This window comes from Eutrigla gurnardus (assembly GCF_963514095.1).
Source record: "Eutrigla gurnardus genome assembly, chromosome: 11".
In the NCBI taxonomy this organism is placed as follows: domain Eukaryota; kingdom Metazoa; phylum Chordata; class Actinopteri; order Perciformes; family Triglidae; genus Eutrigla; species Eutrigla gurnardus.
The window spans coordinates 11029474-11056353 of NC_139925.1; the positions used below are offsets into that span (position 1 = coordinate 11029474).

The window sequence follows — 26880 nt, forward strand, 5'->3', positions numbered from 1 at the left end:
GGACCATCCTATAGGCTAATCAGTTGGTAGTTACAATCCAGCTTCAGCATCCTCCCCCTCCCAGAAGAGGACTGCCGGCGTGTGCGAGGTGTATTTTTTTGTCCGCTAACCATGGTGGAAATTTCGGATGTCGCGTGCCTTCTCGTCCCGCTGGTGATGCTCGCGGGGTCCACCTTCCAGACCGACGTGAAGAGCGTCAAAGAGGCGGAAAAAACGGGGAATTTCATGGAAGACGAGCAGTGGCTGTCCACCATTTCACAATACAGCCGCAAGATCAAGCACTGGAATCGCTTCAGAGATGTAAGTCCGCCGTGTTGATTGAGAGATGCGCGGTAATGCGGTACAATATGCGCTGATGGGCAAGCACAGTAGAAACAGTAGGCCTACTAATAGTTATCACACACTTTCTTAGTCTGCATAATATACACACAAACTTGGTAGAAAACACACACTCTCTCTGTCTCTGTCTCTCACACACACACACACACACACACACACACACACACACACACACACACACACACACACACACACACACACACACACTTGAAAATAATTGTCTCAAGAGAAGAAAAAAACCCACTGTAAGGTTGATATTCCTGTGGCCAAAATATGAATGTAGGGCATAAAGGAATAAGAAAATGGAAACACAACATATGGCATTGTGTTTTCAGTGCCTTATTATGCCTTATTTTGAAGGAATGTCCACTTAATTTAGCCTACATTATTTCACCACATTTGTTCTTGTTTTTAAAGAATTTCCTAAAATATATCATATGTAAATTGGTTTGTGATAATGCTTAAGGTAAATGGTTTTAATGCCAAACACAGACGGGATGTTTCACTTTTCTGACGTCTTCAAAATTCAGGATGTCTAAAGTGATATTTAATTTAAGAGCTCCACCACCGGACTGCTAAGTTCAAATAAAGCTCAGTAGCTCTTCCCACTTTTAGTATATGGGCTCTTGGGCAATTATCAGCAATTCATGTTTCAGTCTCACTTGCACAGCAGGAGCACTATAGACCTATTCCATCATACTGCCCTTAATATGGGTTATCTCAGATGTGTTTCCAGGAGTGTCCCAGGAGATTTCACAAACAAGAGAATTAAGCAATTAGAGTGGAGAGGCGGGGCCTGATTGATGTGCATATTCACCTACTGAACAGACTGAACTGGGTTGCAGGGATTGATTAAAGCCTGCGGGCCATGCACAGTGATTTATTGCTGTGTCTGTGAATATATAGACAGAATTTTGCCTCCAAGCTCTCTGACATGATTATTAATCATTCCAAAAGGATTTGGACAATAGTGCGGTTGGATTATATTCTGTATAACTCCTGTTAATTGGGTTTTAATTGATCCAGGCTGGTGACTTGCACGTGACGGGTATCATTATCGGATCTGAAATGTGAGCAGTTGGCTCCAGCGTGAGAATGCACGAGAACAATGCCCTATCTCTTGAGCAGGAGATGCATTTCTAAGTAAATAACCGTTGCAGAGAAGCTTTGGTGTCATTCTTGATCCATATTCATACACCTCCTTACGGACGTCCCTGAAGAAAAGGTAAATGCGTGTGAAAATTGGCAGCCACCTCCTCCTGGGATCGGATTACTTTGACTGTGATTACTTAAGGAGAATATCCTCGGGAACTGTACTTAGGGAAGTAATGAAATTGTGGGCATGGAAAGATTAAGTCAGAATTATTGTGGGATTATAACTCACTGGATGCCGCTCTATATTTACACCAGCGTTGATATAAAATGTTAGTAAGAGCCATTCTGAACGCAGCATCACGATTGACCGTACACAAAAAAAAAGAAAAATACCAACAGCAAATAAAAACACAAACACACACATAGGAATAGATGGAGCATGCCCGGATAGAAACGGTTCTTCTCAACATTGCTTAAGGGTTTGCCATCTAGTATGAAGATGTCACTTGCTCTGCTCTTCCTTTTTTCCCCTCGATTTAACATCAAAGCTGCTGTGTAACACAAACAGAGTCTCTTTCATGTTCATTATTCCCAGAGGTGATTGTCTTGGTGTGTGCGTGTGCGTGTATGCATACCGCGAACACACGTGCGATCGCTTCTACACTCTTGCAAGGGAACAAGCGTGATTTTGTAAAGGCTGTTGCATCCGTGCGCGTCACAGGCACGTTTTAAAGGGCAGGAGGGCGGTGTCTCTGGTGGTGATGATGATGATGACAGGAGGAACATCAGAGATGCGAACCACTGAAACTCCCGAGGGGAATCGCCAATAGACACCACTTTGATTTCAGCTTGCTGCCGTAGCAACAGCAGCCTCCGTGTTATGGTGTTGAAATGGAGCGTGCATCACCGAGGTTTTGATGACTCTATCCCCCCTCGTCAGTCCTGCTGGTAACATTTGAAGGGCAAACTTCTTCAATTGAAACACAATTTGTGCATGCAACCAATTGACGGTAATAACTAAAAAATGAGCGGTTGAGTCTCTGGGAATGTTACGGTTGATGTATAAAGCATTGCCAATGGCACAGTTAAAGGTATTCAGATTACACAAATTGATGTCGACTTGCACAGTCCTCTGAGAGCTGAATGTTGAATATTAATCCGACACTGGAAAGCAATAATCAAAGCTGCACAACATGAAAGACAAGCTCTTTCATTCTCCCTTTTGCATGTAACCGAACACACATCCACGTGAACCCTTGCACACGCATAAACACACACAGTGCATAGGCTGCGGAACACACTCTGTAAATATTTCATATTTATTCTCTTCTGAAATGTAAAAGCCGAATCGGGATAAAGAGGTCCTTTTCTCTTCCAATAAAAATAGCTCCCTCACTTCAATTCAATCTATTTCACAGGAAGACAAAGCGATTAGATTTAACAGTTTATAGTCAACGCATAATAGAATGGGATACCTTCATTCCTTTAATCTGACAGGTGCACTCAACATTTCATTTCACTAATGCACCAAATCCAGAAAAAAAAAACAGACAACAGGCGAACGGGAGAGGCGAACATGGTAACTGAATGCAGAGCTGTTATTTTAACCCGAACACTTGGTGATATTTGCCCAGTTCTTAGGAGACATATGGCACTGTTAGCTGAAATTAAAATGGATACAACATGGACTTATTTTCTTTATTCAATTTATTATTCGTATACAACCAGAAGGTTACATAGTAGCTAGAAACAAAACTGCAGATATGATCATAAAAATACATTTAGTTATTTTAAGCACAATTTGAACACAACACGCACTGAATAAAATGTGTTTGGCACACAGAAATTCAGAGACTCAATTATAGGCACAATTCACTGTCAACTCGGAAGATCTCGCCAAATGAAGCAATGTCTATTTTCATTTCAGTGTGAAATTAAACGGCCGGGGACTACTGCATTTTATGCATAGTGGATCCAATTTGGTACGTCTGCTAAAGGCCAATCAACAGTAAATTCAGGGTTTTTTTGCTCAACTTCCCCTCAATACTGTCCATGAAATTGCTTGGCCATGAAATTGGTCTGGTGCGTGTTATTTGTGTTGATTTAAGATAAACCCAGACACGTTCCTAAAACAGATGATGATCAGGACTGCAGCCTCACCCAGAACCAGGCTGTTTATTGTTGCCATCCATCACACGCGCTAGTATGAACGTGGGGGAAAGAGCTCAGTGATTATGATGTGATTTTAGTTCATACTTTTCTCGTTCCCTCTGCTTCCCCATCCAGGGCTTGTCTGTGCCTGGTAAATCCTTATCTTAAAAACACATGCCTCTCCGCTCAGGCAGTTCTGGACCACGGAGTACCAATCCTGCCTGCACATGTTATTCATTCACATCACTTTTTAGCAACAGGATAAACTCCGTACCAGCACAAAAACATCACATCGCTGAGTGATACCAGTGTAGTAAATATAGGCAGAATGGGGGAAGCACTCACGGAAGGCAAGCAGATTTGATGAGAGGTTTACCTTCGCTACCTCTCCTCCCCTGCCTGCGTTAAACTGGCTTCAATCCAGCACAATTGATAACACTTTGTGATTGTGGGACAGCCGTCAGTGCTCCTTTTTTTATCATTTCGGTATAGCATACAAAACATAATTCTGGATAATGGCATTTGTAACACTGAAGCCAAATACTCCATTAAGTCTATCCAGATGAACAGTAAATTATCGGCACCAGCACTGTGTTCAGACTGGCTTTACTATCGCTCAGCCGCTCGACTACCCCTCGCTCGCTGATGTTTGAATAGACTGCCACCGATGCACTAAAGCTATGAAAGATGATAACAGCTTATCAGAAATCCATTTGTCTATCTAGTCACACTTTGTTCTGGCATGAGTCGTTCCTTATCATACTCCAGGTTCTTTATGGGGCTGCAAACATCCAGAGCTGGGTGGATCTTGGTCACCTCCAACAGTTTTGATGGGAGATGGTTGTTCAGGGTTTGGACAGACTACTGGTGCACCGTGGGGTGGCTTGGTCAGCTAACAGAGCTGTAATTGAGTAGAAGAAGAAAAAAGAAGCATGCTCCGCTTGCACGGCTACAGCTGCTCCCCACTGCAGTAGTCACAGCTGAAGTGCATAGGTGCTGCAGAGAGACAGAGAGTATTCTCCAAATCGTGAAGAAATATGATGAATAGCAAATTCCTTAGCAGATGCAATATATCACATTTAATAAAAACATCTTCACCCAGAACTCTCCATAAAGGTGTTATAGCTGCAGAAAGAAAGGACACTTTTGTACCACGTTCTTGCCTATACAGATGCTAGAAAATCCTTTCACATTCATGACTTCTTGGAGTGACCGGCTTCTGTGTTGGCACCACGTTGGGGTCGGTGTGCCAAATAGTTTGGATGCTGCAGAGAACGACATCCAGGAATCTGCCTGTAATGAGGTCTTCATGGGATACGGCTGATGTCCTCCTGTAGTTAGAAAACCTGTATATAACCCAGTTATCAGCAATAAAAGCCCCAAAGTAGCTTGGATCGTGTCAGTGTGACGTTAGTTTGTATCAATTCAGATGCAAAACTGTGCGATTTGAAACGCGAGTTGGAGGCTGTATATCTCATGATTAAGTCTCATTTGAAAATGCACTACACCTCCTTCAATTATTATAAGGGTGTGTGTGTGTGTGTGTGTGTGTGTGTGTGTGTGTGTGTGTGTGTGTGTGTGACTTTTGAGATCTGTAAGGCAGGTTCAATAAATCAAACTTCCCTGTTTTCCTGTTAAACGTAACAATAACTCTAAGTGGCAGTGGCTGGCCCTACAGTAAATGCCACCCGAGTGATATTACCTTTGGGCTTGAGCCAGACTGAATCACAGCCAGTGCGAGATCAGCTCCCAACGGCCCAGTACGCTGATACAGGAGAATTTGATTACAAAATGTTAGAAGTGGTTGGAAAATGTAGCAGTGCAAAACTGCATGTTTTAACACCTGAGTGGGTTTTGTTGAGAAAGTGTTATCTGAAATTATAAACACACACACACACACAGATACAGCACATGTAGAGGGGAGATGCTTGGATTTGAAAGGAGCTGGTCATGGTCAGAACCATAATATAACTTGAGGGCAATAGTAAGAGCGATACTCCATAAAAAAGGACTTTCTCTTACCCTTTACAAAACCAAAAATACAAGAGCAAAAGGATAAGGACAGGATTTAAGTGTGTCGGCTTCAACAAAAAACGTTAGGATGTCAAGCTGACTGGTTTAAAAAACTGGTGCTCCTTTCAAGGCTAGAGGCAGTTCATATACATTATTTTGTGGGGTTACAGATTATATAAAAGGAAAGCGTTTGCAAGTTGCACATCCACCATGTCGTACTTTCCCCGCTGTGGAAGCTGGTCCAGGTTGCTGCGAAATCAGCATAAGCTAAAGATATCTGCTCTCTCCTCTGAATAAAATAAAACATTGTAGAACAAAATGTGACAATGTCTTAAGCTTGTGTTAACCACATACCTTATTGTAGGCATCTATAAAACCCGTTGAATTCCAGACAAGGGAAGTGAAAAAATACTTCCTCATTTCTGGGTTTAAGGACCGTGAAGCAGCAAAGGGGACAGCTAGCAGCTGGCGACCTAATACCGTGACCCACCTGCCACTCAGAACAGCCACGCTCTCAATTATGTGCAACTTTAAGCCATGATGTAATTATGGGTGATAATAATGGGTCAGTTATATAACAAAAAAAAAATCACCTCCATACATTTGTCATGAAAAGTGATAGAAGCTATCGAAAAATTTCAAATTTAAATCTGAAAACTTCCAATGTGACATAGAACTTGACAGGTATCGGAACAATGAGCTAACAAAGGATGAATCTACTGCAAAGGCTTTGAGGTGCATTAGATATGAATAAGCCGACTGCACTTGTTAGCCACAAGAGATGACAGCCGGTCTGCCTTTTCCACTTGAAGAGCCGGGTTTCAGTCCTTCGATGCTACTGATGTGGTTGACTCTCTTATTCAATTACGGTGTTTTCAACTCCCCTGTCTCCAATCATTGGCTGATTTCTTTCCTTCTCGTGTCCTCTACCAAGGCAACGTCATTGATTTTCCATTGTTGCACATATCTGTTTTTCAGTAGAGCTCAGGGTTTTCGCTGAAGTGTGAAGGTCCTCGCTGTTTGTACCTGATTCTCCTGTGAGTTGCAGACTGTTTTCCTATTCTCCGCAGGGCCCTGAAAGCCACAAGGGCTGATTTTATTTATAGACGTAGTGAGTACCGAGCTGGTATGAATGCACGGAGACCTGCTGTGGACGACATATGATTTTTATAGCTCTGACTCTGACACAAAATGATACGGACGACGCAAGACATTTTTAAATTCAGTGAAACTTGTCCATTTTTTCCCCTGTGCCTTTGCGTATGTATCCAGTGAAATGGAAAAAGCAATTCACCGTTTACATAATTGAATATTATTTTCAGCCAGCTTTTGTATTTGACCTTTTATCCATCCTTTGCTGTCACAGTACTTCTGACGTCACTCATCTCTACTTGAGGGTGATGAGTGTGCGTGAAGAGCCTTTCTTGAACGAGGCAGGGAATTATTGTAATAAAGCACAATATCTTATGTGTCACACCCTTCAGTGCCGATGTAAATTAATACCTTTTGTCCACCACCTTCAGTATAAAAGAGATTACTCATGTATGAACCGGTGGGGAGAAGTGCAATGCAGACAATATGTCTATTCATCTGTCAAAGTATGTTATACAATAGAAATGGAAATCTATCTGTAAACTGAAGCATAAGAAAGGGCCAAAGCTCCAGGTTATCATTTTTTATTCATTGCATCTCGGTGCATCTTGTGTACACAATATTAACTGTCTAGGGTTTTTTCCAAGTTGTAGTAGCATATATTCAAAAACTGAGGGATTATTAGAAAAAGGAAAGCCGGGAAATAATAAATAAGGGGAAATGTTTGATAAATCTCAAAGCACTATGTCAAAAGGTCAGAAAGGGCGGGAGAAAGGGACAAAATCACGGGGTAGCCTAATATAATGGCCCTGAAGGAAGACAAGCAGATCAATGGAAAAGGAGACCTCGGTCGAGGAAGGTCGAAGAGGACAAACACAGCACCAGTCCGGATTAATTAGCTATTTGTGTGGTCGTGCCAGTCTGACTGTGAGGAATTGTAACGGCATACAGTTAGCCGCTAAGCTAGCGGGGGCTAACATGCTAACTTCTCAGCTAGCAGGCTGCCAATCAGCGTTAATTGTATTGGTAGCATCGGGCTAGCAGCAGCTTCTTCAAGCTAGCTCGTGTGGTGGCTGGATTCAAGGTCAGAGAGACCCCACAGTTACCTCCGTGGGCCCTCTGATGAAGACTTGTGCTGGTGTCTTCGTCAAAATGCCTTGTAGCACCAATTGACGCCACAACCACAAGGACGGATAACGCCATGGCTGACCGGAAATTACGTGTTGGCGTGACCGAGAGTGACACCTGTGAGTTTTTATGTGTTTTTGCTTTGTTGAGGATTCTGTTGGCCTAAACAGAGTAACGTTTGTTGTTCTTGTGGGTGTGTGTGAAGTGAGAGTCTAGTGCAGTGAGGTTAGTTGAGTTTGCTATACAGAAATAGTGGTAAGGTCAGTTATTTAATATAGAACTTGGTCCACTTGAAGAGATCAACTTCTTATTTTGGCAGTGTCTTTGTTTAGTCATAGGAAATTACTCCTAGTGGGAACAGCTGTTCTATATCTTTGCTTCGTCCCCATCCTTAATATGTCCATCAATATAGCTCCCAAAGGCAGTAACCCTCGCTTCACCACTTACTTACCCAGTCCTCCCGGCTCTCTTGCATAAAGGGAGGCAGACTGGACTCAGCATTTGATGCTCAGCCTCTGCTTTAAGCATCAGCTCAGAGCCCTGTGTGCATGCAGAAATAAAGAAATCAGCAGGCTTGCTTATTGTGCCCTCTAGCCCAGTGTGCATGAAGGTAAGAGGAGAACATATGGGATGAGAATGTTGTTGAGGGGGTTTGTTTCATCTCAGGCGTATCTCATGTGATCTGTTAACCAAATGTGAGGTTGTGTGAACAGCAACTGATTCTTGACAGTCTATATGTGAATCCCTAGGTGGGAGGAAGTGATACATTACTAATATAGCATTGCTGCTGAATACAAACTAGGTGCAATGTCATTTTTTTAATATTCATCTTTATTTCTTCTGATTCTGGGGTTATGTTTTGTACCACAACAGTATCCAGCAGCATTTATTTCAGCCGTGTGCTCCCACAGCATTTTCATTGATATAAAATAACACATTAGTTCATTCGTCATGCAAATATAAAGGTGTTTAATTGTTCCTTTTGAAAAGTGAACCCTTTACAAGTCTTTTTTCACTCTTTAGGATGAGGATGATTAGGATGTTATGCTAATTACTGATCATCCAATGGCTTTTTTCCATCTCTAAAAGAAATCCTCATTGTCTCAGTGACTCTCATCTTTGAAGAGGTTTATACATATGCTCAAGGACCTTTCGCTGTACTGAGTTGAGTTGGAAGAGGATGAATAAGAGGGCTTAAGCAGCAGCATTGGTGGGCATGCAGTCTGGAGGGAGATTACAGTAAGGAGGACCTTCAGTGTAGAGTAGCACTCAGTCTCATTTTGAAAAACAGGTGACTGTGATCAAACCCTACCCTCGCTAGTGTGCATACATCCTTTTTTACATGTGTTAAGGAAAATATATTGTGGAAGTCTTGTGCCATAATGATGAGGTTTGACATCTTTTTCAATAGGAAACTATAGACTCAACCTTGGTTTTTGGTTCTGTTTTCATAAAGAAGCAGACATTAAATGTTTGTTTTTTGCTTCAAATTAACCTATGAGATTGGAAAAGGCTTACAGACTGGGACTTTTACTGATTCTTGTGTTTACTTTGCATCAACGCCTTTTCACCATGCTCATAAAATGGTTTTGGCCATGAAACTGCCAAAACTGATCGGGGTCTGTATGAGCTGAAAATCATGATCCCTGCTTGTTTGATACAGAGAATGGTGCACACATTGTAGCTCCGGTCTGTTCTGCGTGGGTTTGATGAATCTACTGAAGGCAGATATTAGCGCTAATTGTGAGAAAAGGTCAAGTATAAGCCATCTTCCAGCAGACAGATCTCCACATGAGTGTTATTACTGTTTCCCTTGTCAGGGATGAGGCAGCGATGCATTCCGCTGTCACCACGAATAAACCCCTCAGGGTAACCACAGTGAACACGGATAGCTGACATTTACCTAGAAACACCTGTCAGTCACACACATGACCTATCAAAGACACCCAAAAAGCAACGATATATGCCGTTATTTTACAGGATCTTTTTGCTTTTGTAAAGACACTGTGCTGTTTCTCTTGAGCTGAACCCAATGTTACAGAGGACAGGCTCATGAGGTTGTGATCCTCATGTTACAGATATGCGGCAGCGTGATCAGTCAATCAGTATTGTTGAGCTCGGCAGGCAGCAGGGTGAACAGTCTGCCATGTTTGATGTGGAGGGTAAGCTTCCCTGCTCCGTTTAGCAAGATGAAATCTTGGTTTATCAGGTAGATCACAGAGTTCCTGGATACAGAGTGTTTTCAGCTCCCAGCTTGCGTCTTCTAATCACTTCTGTGTAAAAAAAAAAAAAGAAAACTGCAGTCATTTTTATCAGAATTCTGCTCTGTGATATTTTCAAGTGATATAACTTCTGTGCCGTGTGCCAAACTTGTCGCCGTGCTCTGCGTCTCATGCACACTTTCATTGTACACTCAGGAGAATTTATCTCCCCTGAATAAATATTCTGCAGCCTCTCTTTTGTGAAATCATTGATTTCCAGTCCAGGACACTTCTCTCATCTGTCCTGGCAGAAACACAAATACAGAAATTCTGATTAATAATGCAAGAGCTGAAACATCAATAAAAGAGACAGGGGAGGCGTCAGATTAACGGCTAGGTCGTAAACCCTTTGAGGTCTTACCCTTCTAATACGTGACTCCATGAGGTTAAACAACACAACCAACGATCCTTCATGAAGCTTAACTGCAGTGTCGAGGTAACGACACCAGCCAGTTTACTCTGAGTAATTTTTCTGACATTGAGCAGGGAAAAAGAGCTCGGCACTGCAGCAAGAAGAGGATGAGCAGAGCAACAGTAGCGCGGTTTGAACCCTCAAGTGGAGTGATGAAAATATTTACCTCTGTGAAAGCTGTGCATGTCCAAAGAGAAGGTCCCAGCTTTCACAAGGGCTACTTATTTTATATTTTGCTTCAGGATTTATCACACTTTGGCACAGGCTTCCAGTACAGTAAATGTTTGGTAAATCATCTCTATAGGAGGGGCAGCTCATGTTTTTATTTATTTTTAGACACAGTTTTATGCTTAAAAAGCTTTACATCTGCACGTCTCCTATGGGATTCCTTTATGTTTGAATAAAATACTACCATGAATGTGTCCACATTTTTGAGCATTGACTTCTTATTAAGGAAGTCTTTTCAATTTGTATTGCTGCTTATTTAGTTGAAGATGTTTCATGATATAAAATGGGATTCAATATGAACATAATGTCATTGAATGCAGCTTAATACCCTTTATCTAAAATGATACTTTTCCTCCTCACTAATATTGGCTCTTTTCTCTCCTTTTGCTGTCATTTCACCAGGAGGTAGAGGTCAGTTCTCTCCAGTATTTCTACTTTGCTCCTTCAGCTGCCTTTGTTATTGTCTTTTTCATACATGACTAACTTCCTTGTCCTTTTGTGTGTCAAATCTCCTTCGACTTGCCCATTTTGATTAGGTTTCATGAGCCATATGTCTCTCACATACAGGCAGATTTGTTGTGCTCATTTCCATACCGATGTAAATCCACTGTACATACCCATCCGTCTGCGGCATGACTCACTTGGTTAATTATCATGCTGCAGGACTAATGAACACATCAGTGTGCCTATTAATGTAAACTACTTGAAGATCTATGAAGATGACAAAGTGTTGATATGCTATCAACAACACTTTGCACTCGGGCCTGCAATGTGAATTACCTGATTCCTCATTATCTGCAGGTGCTAATAAATGATTATTTTCTTCATGTTTCTGCAGGATGATTATGTTCGTACCTGGGATGAAAATCAAGGTTCTAATGACAGTAAGTGTACCACCATCTTATCACTTTCTCACTGAGTGGAAATGTTTTTGTTTTCTTCTACTTATATAGGCTTGAATATATGGCATTATATTTGTGGCTTAATTCCTGAGCATGCAATGAGACATTTTGAGCAAGCACATAAATAATATTTATGTAGTAATGTATAAAATATAATATAGCTGAACTTATCGAAAGGCATAGAATCGTTTTATTGTTCTTCTACCAATAAAAACATTAACAATGAAGGTTTGCCTGGTACAATAGCTTTTAGTGTAGGCCATGACTCACTCTGTGGATCTAGAAGTTGCTGCAGGAAGCCTCTCAAAGTCCATGGGTCTCATTTATAACCATAGCGTATGCATATAACAGGAAATTGATTACCTAGATTGTGAGATGGGGAATTGAATCAAACTGTATAAATTGATTCCTCTCACACACTGAATTTCACTTCATATCACACGTTAGTTATAGATCCACTTTATCATAAATATTCAGACCAGCAGTGTTATTTGCTAGTGAGCTTTAACGTCTTTTAATTGTAAAAGATATAAGCCATCTCAAATCAAATTTCAGCCAATGTGATTTGCCTATTATGGTCTCCACACGGACTGTTCACCTGCAACCAAAACCTAAGTCAATACTTCTCAGACTATTTACTGAAACTAGAAGGCTCACAATGTTAGAATCTTGTCTCTTTGTCTACAGACTCGGCACGTGAATGCTGAATCTGTTACTAGAGATTAGGGCCGGGATGAAAGTGGCTTGTACAACTGCTTCCCGGGGCCTCTCCCAGATTGATCTATTTCACTTTAAAATCTACAAAACTTTGTTCTGGAGACAGTTTTAACCACCAGGGTCTCACAAAATCCCGTGGGAAACACTCATTTACGCAAATTATGAACAGTAATTCATTGTGCAAACCGCAGTAATTCAGCTCTGACGTATCTAGGTCACTAAAGTGGTGCTTGAAAAATGTGTCCAAGGTTGGCAGGTCTGATGATATAAATACACAGTTGTGTAACTTGTTGGAGTACGTTTTAAGTGCAGTTGCTTCTTCATTGACTCACATTCTCCTGTCGGGCAGTTGTCAGACTCTCGCTTTCAGCTTGCCATTATGAAATTCTGTTACATCTTACATCGACTCCAAGCCCGGGTGGTTCCTGCAGTAAAGATGCTGTCACAGCACTCGTCAGGGATGTTTTTTTTCAGTGGGAGAAAAACAAGTTTAACAGACACTAAGAAAGTCTCTGGCCTGGCAACGTTAAATACCCAGTGAACCGGAAGTTGTGCACCGTGACGTATTTCACAGTGAAACTGAATATTTGAGTGATCTACATTTAAAAGAGGGATTTACATCAAATCCTTCACATTTCATTGCACCACTAACAAATGGGCAGGCTTAGAGTTTAGCGAGATACGGAGCTACGAAGGACTGTTGGCTCCAAACACACACCTCCCCCACCTGTTATTAGATCAAGGAGGAGGACGAGGGAGACGTTACCGATTTTTAACTGGCTCTGCGTCACTGCAGTGCAGGCATTACACGCAGATCAACAGAAATATTCAAGTAAAGTACAAGTATTGCAAATGTGGCTACTACTAAGTGGGACTACTTGTACAATACTTGATTAAATGTACATTCAACCATTCTTAACTTAAATTATTTTCCAACAGTCAATACATTTGTGAATTATTCAGTAAATATGTTTAAGGAATCGTTTAAATAACACAAAGCTTAACAGCCAAAACCCAATATATATCCACAATCCAAGTTAAAAACTTTTTTTTAAAAACATATTAAATCCAATCTGATAATTTATCTGCTTGCAAAAATCTTTTTTGTGCTCAAAATGTCTCATCACACACTCAGGATTGAGGCACAGGCATTATCCCATAAATACAGGCCAAAAAAAATGGTTTAACTGCCTGGGATGCATGCTGAGGCAGTCAAAGGGAAGCCACATGATTTATTGAAACAGAATTTCATCGGCCTGTGCCGTAGCATGGAGAAAGATTCTGTGTCCTGTGTTTGAACTGCGATGCTTTTCAGTCCGTCAGTGGTTCATCGTGTTGGACAGCGCTGCGTATGCACTTGTGTTTGTATTCTGGGGTCAGCTGCTCGCTTTCCACACTTAGGGAATTCTTTAGCCGAAAAAAAAGGTTGAAAGATGTTAGCGCCCAGTTATATCTGCTCGAGTGGATCCGATTTTGCTCCCTCGGGAGATGCTAAACATTGGCTCGACTCCAACTCGTGACCACTTTGTTCTGCTCCCTCCTGTTTTCTCTTTCTCTGCTGCACTTGAGCAGGAGCTGTGCATAGAGGCCGACTGTCTGAGGTCTCCTCCTCTACTCCTGCTGAGACTCCAGCCTTAATTGAACCGCTGCAAGATTAAGTCATGACAGATTCGTGTCCTCGACCATTGTCGCTTGATTTGCAGCTTAAATGAAGTCAGCTGAATGGCAGAGTCCATTAGCGCAATTTCCAAGGGTGTTAATGAAGGACTAATTATGGTTTCCAATAAAAGGCCAGAGAAGGAAGTAAAAGCAAGAGAAGAGACTGAGAATGAAGTGGGGGCAAGTGACTGACATCAACATTATTCCTGTCAACTCTTAAGTCGGTTTTGTGATGAGGAAATTGTGGACTCGGGCGAAGGGAGCAAATTGAATAGTGTAGAAGAGTATTATATGATGAAAATGAAAAAGGAAAAAGTAATGGGTTGTCTTTGTGCTCTTATCATCTGTCAGGAGGAAGTGTTTTTTTTGTTATTAGCCTGCAAAATCCCATGCACAAAGACATGATACACTGAAACATAAATGAGCTGCATAATGCTATTATGTGCCACATGTTGATCTGAAAGGCTTCATTAATATATGTTTTTAATTTTTAGAGAAAAAACATCCTGAAAATGTAAGTTTAATTCACAGAAATAATTGACTAGCGACTTATTTAAGAATTGGTTGGCGTTTTCTGGAAATTTTGGTTGACTGTCTTGCAGTTTGAGCAGTTCCCTGGTCCAATTTCCCACAGGGATGCTGTTGAAAGATCCATTATGAATTGTAGTCAGCTTGTTTACTGCTGGTTCCACTGGAGTAGTATTGTATATTGTCTGCATCTTCCAGGCATCTGCAACTCTATACTGGAATTTAGTGAATTATCAATGGGCAAAATTGGCTGGGTGTTTATGTTCAGTGGGAGCTCTGTATCCAGGAAACAAAAACTAATTTGCAAGAGAAGGTTGTGAGCTATCTGACCCATATAATATATAATATATATAACATTAATATTATTATTAAATAACCAGAAAAGTGTCCTGCCGATAACATCAATATTAGACGATTCTGCATCTTCTGATTTGCTTCCAGTGTTCCAGCATTCAGCACTTCCATTTGCTTCAATTACTATCTTTCCCCAACTTAATTCTATTGTTGACAGATGTACATTTTGCAGAATATTTTTTGAAAAAAACTGATGTAATTCTGGATTTTGCATAATTGTCCAATATTGACACTCTTGTATAGCAATATAGTATAATACCCCAACTTTTGTCTATGTAGCTGACCAAGATCAACTTCACAAGTGGCATTGCTGTATTGTACATTTACATTTAGGGCATTTAGCAGACGTTTTTGTCCAAAGCGACTTACAATAAAGTATTGTAGGTGATCAACTGTACGTGCTCAGCTTTTATGACACTTAAGCAAAGCTTTATATGCTTGCCTTAGGTTGTCAGACGAGTAGTACTTTGCAACTTTATTTCTTTTAACTTTATTTCAGACATTATAAAGCCCTCCTATCTGTTTCCCATTGACACGAGTGTACTATCTCCTGTCATTGATCTGCCTTCCTTTATGAGAGGCCTAATGAAGCGAACAAGCAGAAAAAGGGTTTTTTTCCCTCTGAGACATTATTAAATCAGCACGATTTCTTCACTCCCGAGTTCAGACGAGCCTGGCAGCCCAGATTGCTACACCGCCATGCAGAGGAGGACAGGGCTTTTGAACTGTCAGCACTCCTAACATACAGGGAGTCGACGCCAACAGCAGACCGAGGTAGAAATTTGCATTCAGGCACCATGGTGTCTGATTCCACTTAACCCAGCGATGTGCGGAGTGAGGGAGAGGTCAGGGTAATTTGCAGTCGATTTCTACAGTCAATTCATCATCCAGCCACTGATTGAATCGCATCGCTCTTCAGACGGTAAACACTGCAGGAGAGTGGTTGTAATTTGGACTTGTAAGAACCAACAAGTGTGTATGCACACACAAACACATGCACACACATACCAACACCCAAGTGTTTGTGTATAGCACTCACAGAAGACCTGTTTTTTTTTTTTATACGCAAGCTTTGGATTTCAACAAGCTTGTCTCTGTGGACACTTTCTGGCAAATCAATGGATTGAGATCAATGGTAGACACTAAGAGATAGGAAAACACGCTGAGTCCACACCCCACAAGGTCTAGAGTTTGATACTTCTTGAGGCTATTGATAGATGATGTTGCTTGGAGCTCTCACACATTTGGTAGATTGCCATCAACTGTCTTTTTGAAGCCTTCAACCAGATGTCTGCCCAGCAGCAACTACCCTACCAAAGTAACCTACTGTCTGTTAGCCCTGTCTGCTGCTAATAACACATTTTCACTGCACTATATCCGCCAAAACGGGTTCTTCCCCACCACGGAGTCTGCCCTGCTCATTTTATATCTTGTGTCTGGACTTCTTCTCAACCTTCAAAAGCAGCTGCTACAATTAGGGTTTGGCCGATTTCCGTTTTCACCGGTTCGGTTCGATGTATAGGGCTAAACCGGTTTAATTTATGCAATTGAACCGTCATTTGTCTGGAAAATTAAAAACATCAGCGACCTGTGCCGATGGCGTCACAGCGCTAAATTCAACTTGTATTGCATAAGTAATAAGCAGCAATAATGACAGGTGATTCAAATAATATTGTGTTTATTTATAGACTGATCGGTGAGTGTCCGAGCCGGCGGTGCGCAAATTGCAGCCGGCATGACAGAGATTACATTTCCGTCGAGGTGGGAGGGGGTGATGCCCGTGCCTTACCTTGTGTTTTTTTTTACATCAACACTTTGAAGACCTTTTGAAGCCACGAGCTGATCGGAATTCTGACGCTCGTTGAATACGCCACACGGCCTCCGGCCGTATCCGTCTCTCTCGTTCCACAAAACTGTGATGTTTTGTAAAAAGAGACACCCTTAAAGCGTTAAAGCAAAGTTCTTTATAAATGGTGCGATCGTGGCATAACCGCTTCAGTCTTTTTATTTTTAAATATGTATTTAAACTGATAGCATTAAGAGGTCAAAATTATTATTCTTGGTTAACGGTTATTAACTTCCCTGCTTGTAACATCACTTTACTTGAGTATTTATATTTCTGCTACTTCTACTGGATTACATTACTATGCATATACAAATCACTTAAATTGGAACCCCCCTAATTTTTGGTTTCACATCTAGAGTTTGCACAGTGATAGTGGATTGTTGCACTTTGAGATTTATCTGCATACTATACCTGCTATCTTTGTCACTGATTGGTTTAAATTTAAATAGGGTTTTTTTGACCAACAGCAGCTATGTGTGGCCATGGGGAGTGGTGGGGTCAAATACACTTTCTTTATGTTGAGTACACGCACACACACACACACACACACACATTACAAAGCTGTTGCGTAAGGAGATAGCTATGGAGATAAAAGTAGATTTTCTAATAAAACTGTTCTAATGAGAAAAATCTTTGCTAGGGCTTGCCATTATATCCTTAATACTTTTGCCAGTATGGCCTCGAAAAGTATGGCCTTGCAAATTTCATTGCAAGTGGTATTAAAAAGGAGTTAAAAGTCTTGAATAAAACTTGGAGAACCATGGGGGTACCCTGATTTAAAACTAATCTTCTTAAGACATTCCTCTCAACATCTTCTTGCTACTGAAACTCCTCTATTCTTCTCTATCTTCTAATTATGCTCCAAAATAAACCCTTAAGGTTATCTTAGGTAGTTATTTCCCTATTACATTGTGTGTTCATGTTTTCAGGAGATTTAAAGCTGCTCCTATAATTACTTTTACGTTAATTAATAGTTTGACATTCTGAACAATCTGCTTATAAGTTTCATGACCTGAAAACACACTGAAAGTGTAAAAAATGTAAGAGAAAACAACAACTCCCAGATCAGACAACGCAACGATAGCAACCTGTCAATCCAAAGTAACCACGCCCAAAAGGATACCCTGCTTTATCATCTATTTTACTCTAAATGCAAACATAATTTAATATACGTAATATAATATTTAATAAAATAAGAAGATTTCTATACAATTTGACTTGGCACCTGAAGAGTCGCACTCTCATGGCCTTTAGGAAGAATGCAAGTTTAAGTTTAGTTAATGCTGGTTTACATTTAGACCTTTTATTCAACTTTTCTTGGGATGCTGATTATATTTTGTCACTGTGGGAATTCAAGCCTTTTTTTAATTTAAAGGACATCCCAGAAACATTTATTGCTTCTCTGCTACCTTTAAGACAAGATAGCACTGATAATGTTAGCGATTGTGTAAATGGTTGAAGTAAAAGGGTTGATGATGAGGATGAGGCCTGATCGCTGCTCTACTGATGCTACAGTTATCCTCAATCTGCAGGGATAAAGCTCATGCAAATCTGGACTGTATTAGACTGAAGCTAAGGGCGCCTAATTTGGAGAGGTTTACTGCTTCAAGCATTAGTGTATTACCAAAGAGACTTTTGTATAGTAAAATGTGGGGAGCATCTTGGGCTAAATAGAGACAGAGTGGATGTGACAAGGAAAATAACAAACACGCAGGCAGAACATGAATGAGAATACACAGTGAAGATGTCTGATTTGAGGAGACAAAGGAATGAGGAAAGAAGAAGGAAAGCAGGATTGATAGACATGATTGCACAACGGGGGGGTTTCAAAAAACGGAGAGGGAAAGAGTTCTCAGAAACACCAGATTGAGCTGCAAATCACAGTCAACCCAGAAATGATTCGCGGACCACAGAGGGCCTGTTGCTATGGAAACGTCATCATCGCAGGCACTGCTTTAATCCGTGGAAGCCTGTTAAGTTAACATGAGGCTCAGGCAGCCACCTTATGCTTCTGTACTCACAACACAACACTGTGCCAGCATTGTAGCCTTTTGCTATCGACGAGGTTTATTTACAAATGTTTTACCATTAGAAGGCGGGATTATCTGTTCTTTGTTTGCCGCTTCTCCAGTTCTTAAATTTATTTTGGTTAAATCAACAAGGCATAGTTTGAAAAATACATTGGATTGCATGCTTATCACCCTACCCACTGTGCTGCATCGCCATTAGTACCTTAATCTCCTTGTCCTCTTTTGTGTCATGGGGGTTTAATTGGCCGCTGCTCCCTGATTCTGCTGATGCACCGGTGTGAATTACACGGGGGTGAATAAGGCTCCAATGTTGACTCTCTAAATGGATGAGGAATGTATCTGGGCATTAATGCCTGCAAGCTTCACCGTTTCTCAGTCAGAGCAGTCAGTCAGTTATACAACCAGCTGAGCCACGACAGGGGGCTGTATTGTTTTGGATTTGCTTCTCAAATCAGATATCTGTCGGTTCGCTTCAATAATCCTGTGATGTTGGCAGCATTAATGTATTCAGCCACCGGAGAGGACAAGAGAGGAGAACCAAAGCCTGTCTGTGAAATTATAATAGTGCCATAAAACAGGATGCAGAAAGAGCAGGGGATGAATGTGAGCACCTCCGTCATGTAGATGAAACCATCAATAGCAGCAGAATAATCTGTATTCCGATGTGCTCTACTGATGGATAGTGTAGGTGAATAAAGGCTGGGGGATGTGAAGAGAATAGAGTGCGACATCCAGGTCAGGCTCCTGGACACCTGCTAGGAACAGACATCCGTGACGTGACATCGTGTGTTGGGTGCTGCCGACATGTTTTTGTATTATATGTATTTGATTTTTTTTCTCTCTATCTCTCTTTTATTATTACCACTAAAATATGCACAAAATGCGTGTTGCAGTGCCAGACTAACAGTATGTGGAGCAAATATAGAGGAAAGATTCAGTATTCAAGTCTGCAAGTGAAGAGAACGATAGGGAAAGGGGTACGAAAAATGAAGCAGGGATGGTCCTGCAATGAACATCTCATTTTAATTCCCCCCCAGATGTAGACACCACCAAGGACCCCTGTCAAAAGGTTAAGTGCAGCCGACACAAGGTGTGTATCGCCCAGGGCTACCAGAGAGCCGTGTGCGTCAACCGCAAGAAACTTGAACACAGGTGAGTGTGTAGCCCCTGGGCAAGAACTCCCAAAACACACACAAACTCCTCTCAGTTAATGAACACTAACATGAGGTCAACGCTCGCAAGTGCGAGCTTGGCTTGTGCTGATCTTGAGATGTGGTAATAATAAAGCTTGTTTGTGCACCGGTGCAGTGCAACTGCCTGCTGTTAAATAATAAGCTAATACATTCAGCCAACACGGAGGAGGGCAATTTGCTTCCTGTTCGTGTTGGTGCTGCTGTGTCTGTACTCTGAATTAACACAGCAGTTGCTGTCTCAGCTTGACTTATTGAGGCTGAAGTGTTTGTGTGTCCTCTGTGCTGCAGACTGAAGCAGCCTACTCTTAGGTCTCCTGATGGAAACTGTCAGCCCTGTCCCATCTCCTCCACTGGGCCTGTGTGTGGATCAGACGGACGCAACTATGCCTCAAAGGTAGACTAAAGCGAATACAGACCCACAGGGCAATGATTCAACATGACCAGTTTTATTGTCCCTCGGTGGTTTAATGTCTCAATGATCAAATAATTGTATCATTTTACAATTTATTCCGCAGTCAATTTGAATGATTTCAACCAAATTGTAATTACAAAGTAACTAGATTAGTTATTTAAGGTTTTGTTTTAAATGTTTGCAGACGTGTATTGAATATGTTGCTACAAACATTCAGTGGCCAGTTTATTAATAAATAAATAGCAAATAAATCCTACCTTCATGAAGGTTAGAATGTTCAGTCTTTGCTGAAGCTGTTTTTTAAGAGGTGTTGATTCAACTTTATGGTAATTTTGGACGCTGTAGTTTGTGGTGCTGTAGAATTATTTTGAATCATGAGAGCTGGAATATTACGTCCTGCACATTTGTATCAGTGAGAGAAGGGTACATAAAGGAAACGCCTATCTGTGTAATGCAATAAAATGCAACAGCACCACAAACTACAGCCTCTATAATGACCATAATGTACACTACCTGCCCAGCATCAAGCAACAAGGCTATCGACTAGCTGGTGGACAACATAGTGGAGCATTTAGCAGCTGCAGAGTTCTCCTGAGGGGTCGGTGGAGAGTAAAGCAGCGCTAAAGAGAGATATTATTTTGGACTTAGACTCGGACAACTGTTTGCTACCATGTTCAGCATAAACTTTGAGATGTTAATATGTCAATATTGTGTTTACAGCTCGTTTCTGCTGCACTCATTTCACCAAAATCGATTGAATGCAGGCTGCAGTCTAAACATACAGGGGAGAACATTGTTTTAATCAGTGTAATGAACGTGTGCATTGCTCTGAAAAGTAAACACTAGAAATACTCATTTGAGACGGAGGTTGCCTTGGCAGTGGAATTGTACAACATCCCTCTCAACAAAGAAGGGATGGCTTCAGCATCTCACATCTCTTTATGCTTCACATTATGTATGCTGTATTAGGGATGTCACATTATGTATGCTGTATTAGGGATGTCCCGATATTAGCAAAAAATGCATATCGATATCGGATCGGCCTGCACGGGAAAATCCCGATCCGGACTCCCGATCCAGTTTTTTTTTTCAAAACTTCAGTCTGTGTTTTCCAGCGCACCGATGTAGTAATCCATTCCAGTTTTTTTCTGTTTTTCCCCAAAGTCCAGTCCGGTATCGGCCGGTATCGGTATCGGCCGATACTAAAAGCTACAATATCGGTATCGGATCGGAAGTGCAATAAGCTGGATCGGGACATCCCTATGCTGTATGACACATATTACCAGTGTAGCTTATACTAAAAGACAAAGACATCTATACAGAACATATACATATATAACAATATGTGCATATGTCAGGTGCTGGTACATTATTCAAAGCTTTGTGAGTTGGTGTTGTTGCTAACACAATGTACGAAGCATTGTGTGGTAAATACAGCTTGCACATTCAGAGCAGAGCAGTGTGAAGAGACTCAGGGGGAACACTGAGACAAAGAGCCATGATATATAGCCTCAGAAGGACCAATTGGTGGCTTGTGGTGACAGAATCTGATGTTTTTTATTGATTTATGCTTTGTCTTTTGGATCACTATTCCTGACCTTGTATGCAAGCAGAGGTTGGAAAGCGCATTCGGGAGCAAATCTCAGATTTGAATTAAGGTGTTACATTCGGTCACCTCATGAATATTTGATTCATGTTGCAGTAATAACTCATGTTTCTTCTCCTTTGTATCCCCTTGTCGATGTCGCCAGTGCGTGTATGTTAATGCGTACGTTTGTGTTGCAGTGCAAGCTGGAGCAGCAGGCGTGTCTTACGGGGAAGGATCTTACCCTGAAGTGTTCAGGACTTTGTCCTTGTGCAACTGCTGCCCCAACATCCATGGAGATCAAACGTGGTACGGTCAAACACATACAGCAACCATTGACAAAACAAAATAATGTCCATTGTGATTTCACTGCAATACAAGGCTTCCTATTGCTTTTATTTTGTATCTCACACACACACACACACCAATCATCATACCATCAATAAGTGCAACAAATATCATATTTTTCTCCTCCACAGAGAGCTGTACTGGACAGGATCTGGCTGATCTCGGGGAGCGTCTGAGAGACTGGTTCCAGCTACTGCAGGGTAATGCCAAGCAGAACAACAACAGCAAGACTGGAACCAGAGCTACCGCTGCCAGCGCCACATCAGGTGAGAGCTGCTATTTAATGAATACAGACTGCATTAAAAGGGAGTTACAATATTATGTTACAGGCAGCATACTATAAAAATATCTGAATAAGTCACGTCTTGTTTTAATTGAAAGAGCAAAAACAGAAGTACATCTGAAAATTAAAATCTTAGCGTTCTGGATCTGCTGGTGCTGCTGCTTCCGCCTTCATGTTTTCTGCAGCTCTCACTGGATAGATCTTGCAAGCGATTGCTGGATATCAAACATTTTTAAAAACAGTAGCACAACTGGAAACTCCTAACACTTATGGGTGGATGGATCAAGATAATGTTGCATCACACACAGGAGAACGCTGTGCCTCAAAGCAACAGGAAGTGAGCCTCAGGGCCCGTTCGGCCACAAATTAGTGCCCAATAAGCACCAGGTCTTGGGCTCGGGCTGAAAGAGAGAAGCAGGACATTCTTGTAATCGCTCGATGATGATAAGATCTCATGTGGTTGTTATAGATGGAACCATATTTTTGTTGAAACGGCTAACATAATTAAGAAAACGATGGAGTGGATTTGCATTGGAAACAGGAGATAATTCTGAGCATACTGGCATGGTTTGATTTTCCATTTGTGCAGCTGTCTCCTGATAAAAAGGAATGTTTGTTTGTCTCTCTTTGTGTTTGCAGTGCTGGACAGGAGCCTGGTGGCCAGCTGTAAGGACTCCATAGGCTGGATGTTTTCCAAGCTGGACACCAATGGCGACCTGTACCTGGACCAGGCTGAGCTGGCAGCCATCAACCTGGACAAGTACGAGGTCTGTATCCGGCCCTTCTTCAACTCATGCGACTCCTACAGGGACGGCAAGGTCTCCACCGCCGAGTGGTGCCTCTGCTTCTGGAGAGAGAGTAAGTATTCCGTGGATGATGTGGTTTGTAGAGTGTGTATCACACACAGCATACACACATTGACATTGCTCAACTGTAGCCAACTCTGTGTTGTGTGCTGGTCCATCACTATTTGTCTTCCTACTCATCCTCCCGTTCCCCTGTGGGGTGGGATGGTCACCACAAGGAGCTGAAAACATTCCCGCTGCTTGTTGACAGCCCCGTTCTCCCACAGCTCCCAGAGACTGAGCCTGTCAGACAACCAGCAAAGCAGAAACTAGGTCTCCAAGCTCATACACTTCTGTGATTGAGAAGGAAACACACTGTAATTGATTTTAAAATTGCAGGAGGTGATTAGAAAACATTGATTACACTCAGAGGCTGTATTTGAGACTGTTGATTGTTTTCGGTAGATTTAAGGTACTCATTATCTGTTCTGTGTTTAATCGTGCCTAGGAGAGTGCTTTGTTCTCTTCTGTAAAACTACATTTTCTGTCCTTTTTTAGAGCCACCCTGCCTGGCTGAAATTGAAAGGATCCAAGTACTAGACGGTGGCAAGAGAAAGTTTGGTAGGTATCTGATTTCTCATAAGAGCATTTCAGCCCGACGGCATCTGTCTTTCTTGGTGGAGGAATTTCATCAGCAGATGACAAGCAGGAGGCGGGGATTAGTCCCTGATCAGTTTGGTGGATTAGAACTCGATACTGACAGACGGCAAAGGAAAGCAGCCATGAGTGTGTCTTACATATATGTGTGAGCGGGTGAATGTGTATGTATGTGTGTGTGTGTGTGCGTGTGTGTGTGCACTGCAGATTTTGGCTGGCTGACTGGGCTCTGAGTCAGGACTCTCCAAGGACACAGAGTGGTGAGCAGGGGCCGGTCTGCCAGCCCCAAGCTCAGATGTTCCCTTGAAAGGCTGGACGGACAGTTCTGTTTGCCCTGTCTCATTTATGCTTTCTTTTCTTTTTTTCATTGGCTTCTGACATATATTTAAAATCATGACAACTCCCCCATCCCCTGAAATAGTATGACAGTTTATCCTCCTTAGGTAAAACGGCAAACAAGATAGTGATAAATGCAACTACAGTATGTTGGGCTTGGCTTTCTGCACAGTTATGTGTGAAAACAGGCTGTATTCAATATTCATGTAGTGATTCAGAAATTGAAAACTTTCCATTTGTGTTTCCCTCCCTTATCCCATGATAATTAGTTAGCCACCCTCCACATCACCCCCATATGCTGACTGAATACGTATTCACCCCCTATATTGCCGTGTGAACATATTTGTAGTCATCAAATTGGCTGCAACCTATGCTGCGTGCAATACATTCTCACTTGGCCTCGGCGCCATGTGTGATGAGGCATGATGGGGGATGTGTTAATCCGCCTGTAGGTTAAGGTCGCTTTACCATACCCAAGTCTTATTTTTGTTTTTTGTGTGGGAACGCCAGGTCGATTCATCCCGAGCTGTGATGAGGACGGCTACTACAGGAAGCAGCAGTGTGAGAGGGGAGAGTGCTGGTGTGTTGACCAGAACGGAGGAGAAGTAGCCGGATCTAGGATGCATGGCAAGCCAGATTGCGGTACGTCAAATGAATCGACTTTGAACTTGAAAGCTGAATATAGCAAGAGCAAAAAAACTCAACATGTCCACTGCGGATTGGCCTACTTCTCTACAGCGCCCTCGCATGCATTCTGCACAAGGTTTTCTTTATGTTAAAGGACTGAGGCCTACTGCCACATAACTCACTGCAGGGGCCGATGCCACATTCATGTGTCCGGAGTCATTTGCATTCTAAAGCGCCGCTTGTCGCTGTGAGAAAAGTCTTTCAAGATAAATGAGGGCTGGTTGGACTGAACCTACACTTGATAAGAATGGGTCCCCTGGCAAGGTTTAGAAACGGCTATTAAAATTCAGACAAAGTCAAACACATGCCCCCTTTTTTACCACTGCAGTCAATGTTTTTAAATTGATTTCAGCATTTCTCATTGATAGAAAGGACTCCCATCAAAGTATTTTAATGAAGACAGGTTGAATCCAATTTATTGCAAGATACAAGATTGTCACAGTGGATAATTCAATCACCCTCCCCCCCCAAAATCTCTCTCCAGATGACGAAATGGCATATTCTGGCGACGTCGGCAGTGGGGTTGGATGGGAAGACGAGGAAGAGAAAGAGGCTGAGGAGACCGCAGAAGAGGCTGAAGAGGAAGAGGGAGAGGTGGGAGAGGTGGATGATGGGGGCTATATCTGGTAAACATGTAGTCCAACCTTTCTACAGGAGCATCATGATGGTCCCACACACACACACACACACACACACACACACACACACACACACACACACACACACACATCCTGCAAAGATGGACGTGGTGAAGCCCTCATACTCGGAACAACACTGGCTTATGAAAAAGCAAAGTGGAGAGGGAAGATGCATATGTTATGGGCGTATTTAATGTTATAGGACATACTTTAAACAGGCAGGGGAAGGGGACATATCACTATTCATCATGGGTCTGGAGAGTTTTGTCCCTCATACTTGTGAATCTTTGTTCTCTTCTGTTGTAAGTCCTTTGAACTATCCTTGAGCAGATATTAGCTGATGCATAATGGAGACTTTAAGCAGTTGCAGGTGCTTTTCATGTGCTTGCATTGAAAAAAAATGGAGAAAGATTGGGTGCATTTCAATAGTCCAAATTGGCCTCTTTTCGACTTTTCTTTCTGCAAATTAACATCCTTCAGATAACCAGTTCTGATTGTAGGCAGGAAACGGGCGATAAAGAGAGGAAGCCACGTTAGAATATTGAAAAGCACTATTTGACGTTTTCGTGTCATTCGCTTCGGCTCATATGTGACAGTAGTCATTCATGACTTATTAAAAAAAAAAAAAAAAAGGTTTCTCACGCATCACTCTTTCGCTTGTATATAATGTGTGTATCAGAAGATGGATTGTCACCTGTTAGTCCTGTTATCAATGCTTTGAAAGACTAGCAGGATATACTGCTTAGTTGACAAGTGTACATCGTATCATAATGTGGATCAAATATTGTGTTTAATAAAAAAAAATGAAAATAAAGTGGTCTATGTGGCCCAGCTGGCTGCCGTACACCCGAGTCTGGGCTTTTGTTCTCTCTTCATTCCATGTTTTCTGGACAAATTTACCATTTACGATGCAGCCCATCTTAAAATGGACTATTTCAAATGCATACACTTCTATGTATGACTTCTCCTCGGAGGGCACATCTCATCAGCTCACTTCTACTCTTGCCATTCTGCAGTGGAGTGTAGCTTATGGTTATGGGAAACCAGCAGAAATGAGATACAGTATCGGCACTTCTAAGAGCACAATACCTATAGAAAACTCCTCGGCTTCCTCGGGACATCGCTCAAGCCTCTCCTGTTAACTATTCAGTCAGGGAACAGTGAAATAGAGAGCTTGCAGTATTATTCAGTGTGTGCATAT

General features: G+C 41.8%; 1 protein-coding gene across 1 annotated transcript; it reads left to right on the forward strand.

Moving 5' to 3' along the window:
* Positions 1-29: 29 nt before the first annotated feature.
* Positions 30-26523, forward strand: spock2 (SPARC (osteonectin), cwcv and kazal like domains proteoglycan 2). The gene is made up of 10 exons (XM_084020713.1): positions 30-300; positions 11558-11603; positions 19793-19907; positions 20237-20342; positions 22146-22254; positions 22425-22559; positions 23216-23434; positions 23920-23982; positions 24865-24996; positions 25526-26523. Exons 1-10 carry the CDS (start codon positions 112-114, stop codon positions 25669-25671), a joined length of 1260 nt encoding a protein of 419 aa, XP_083876839.1. The 5' UTR covers positions 30-111; the 3' UTR covers positions 25672-26523.
* Positions 26524-26880: the final 357 nt, after the last annotated feature.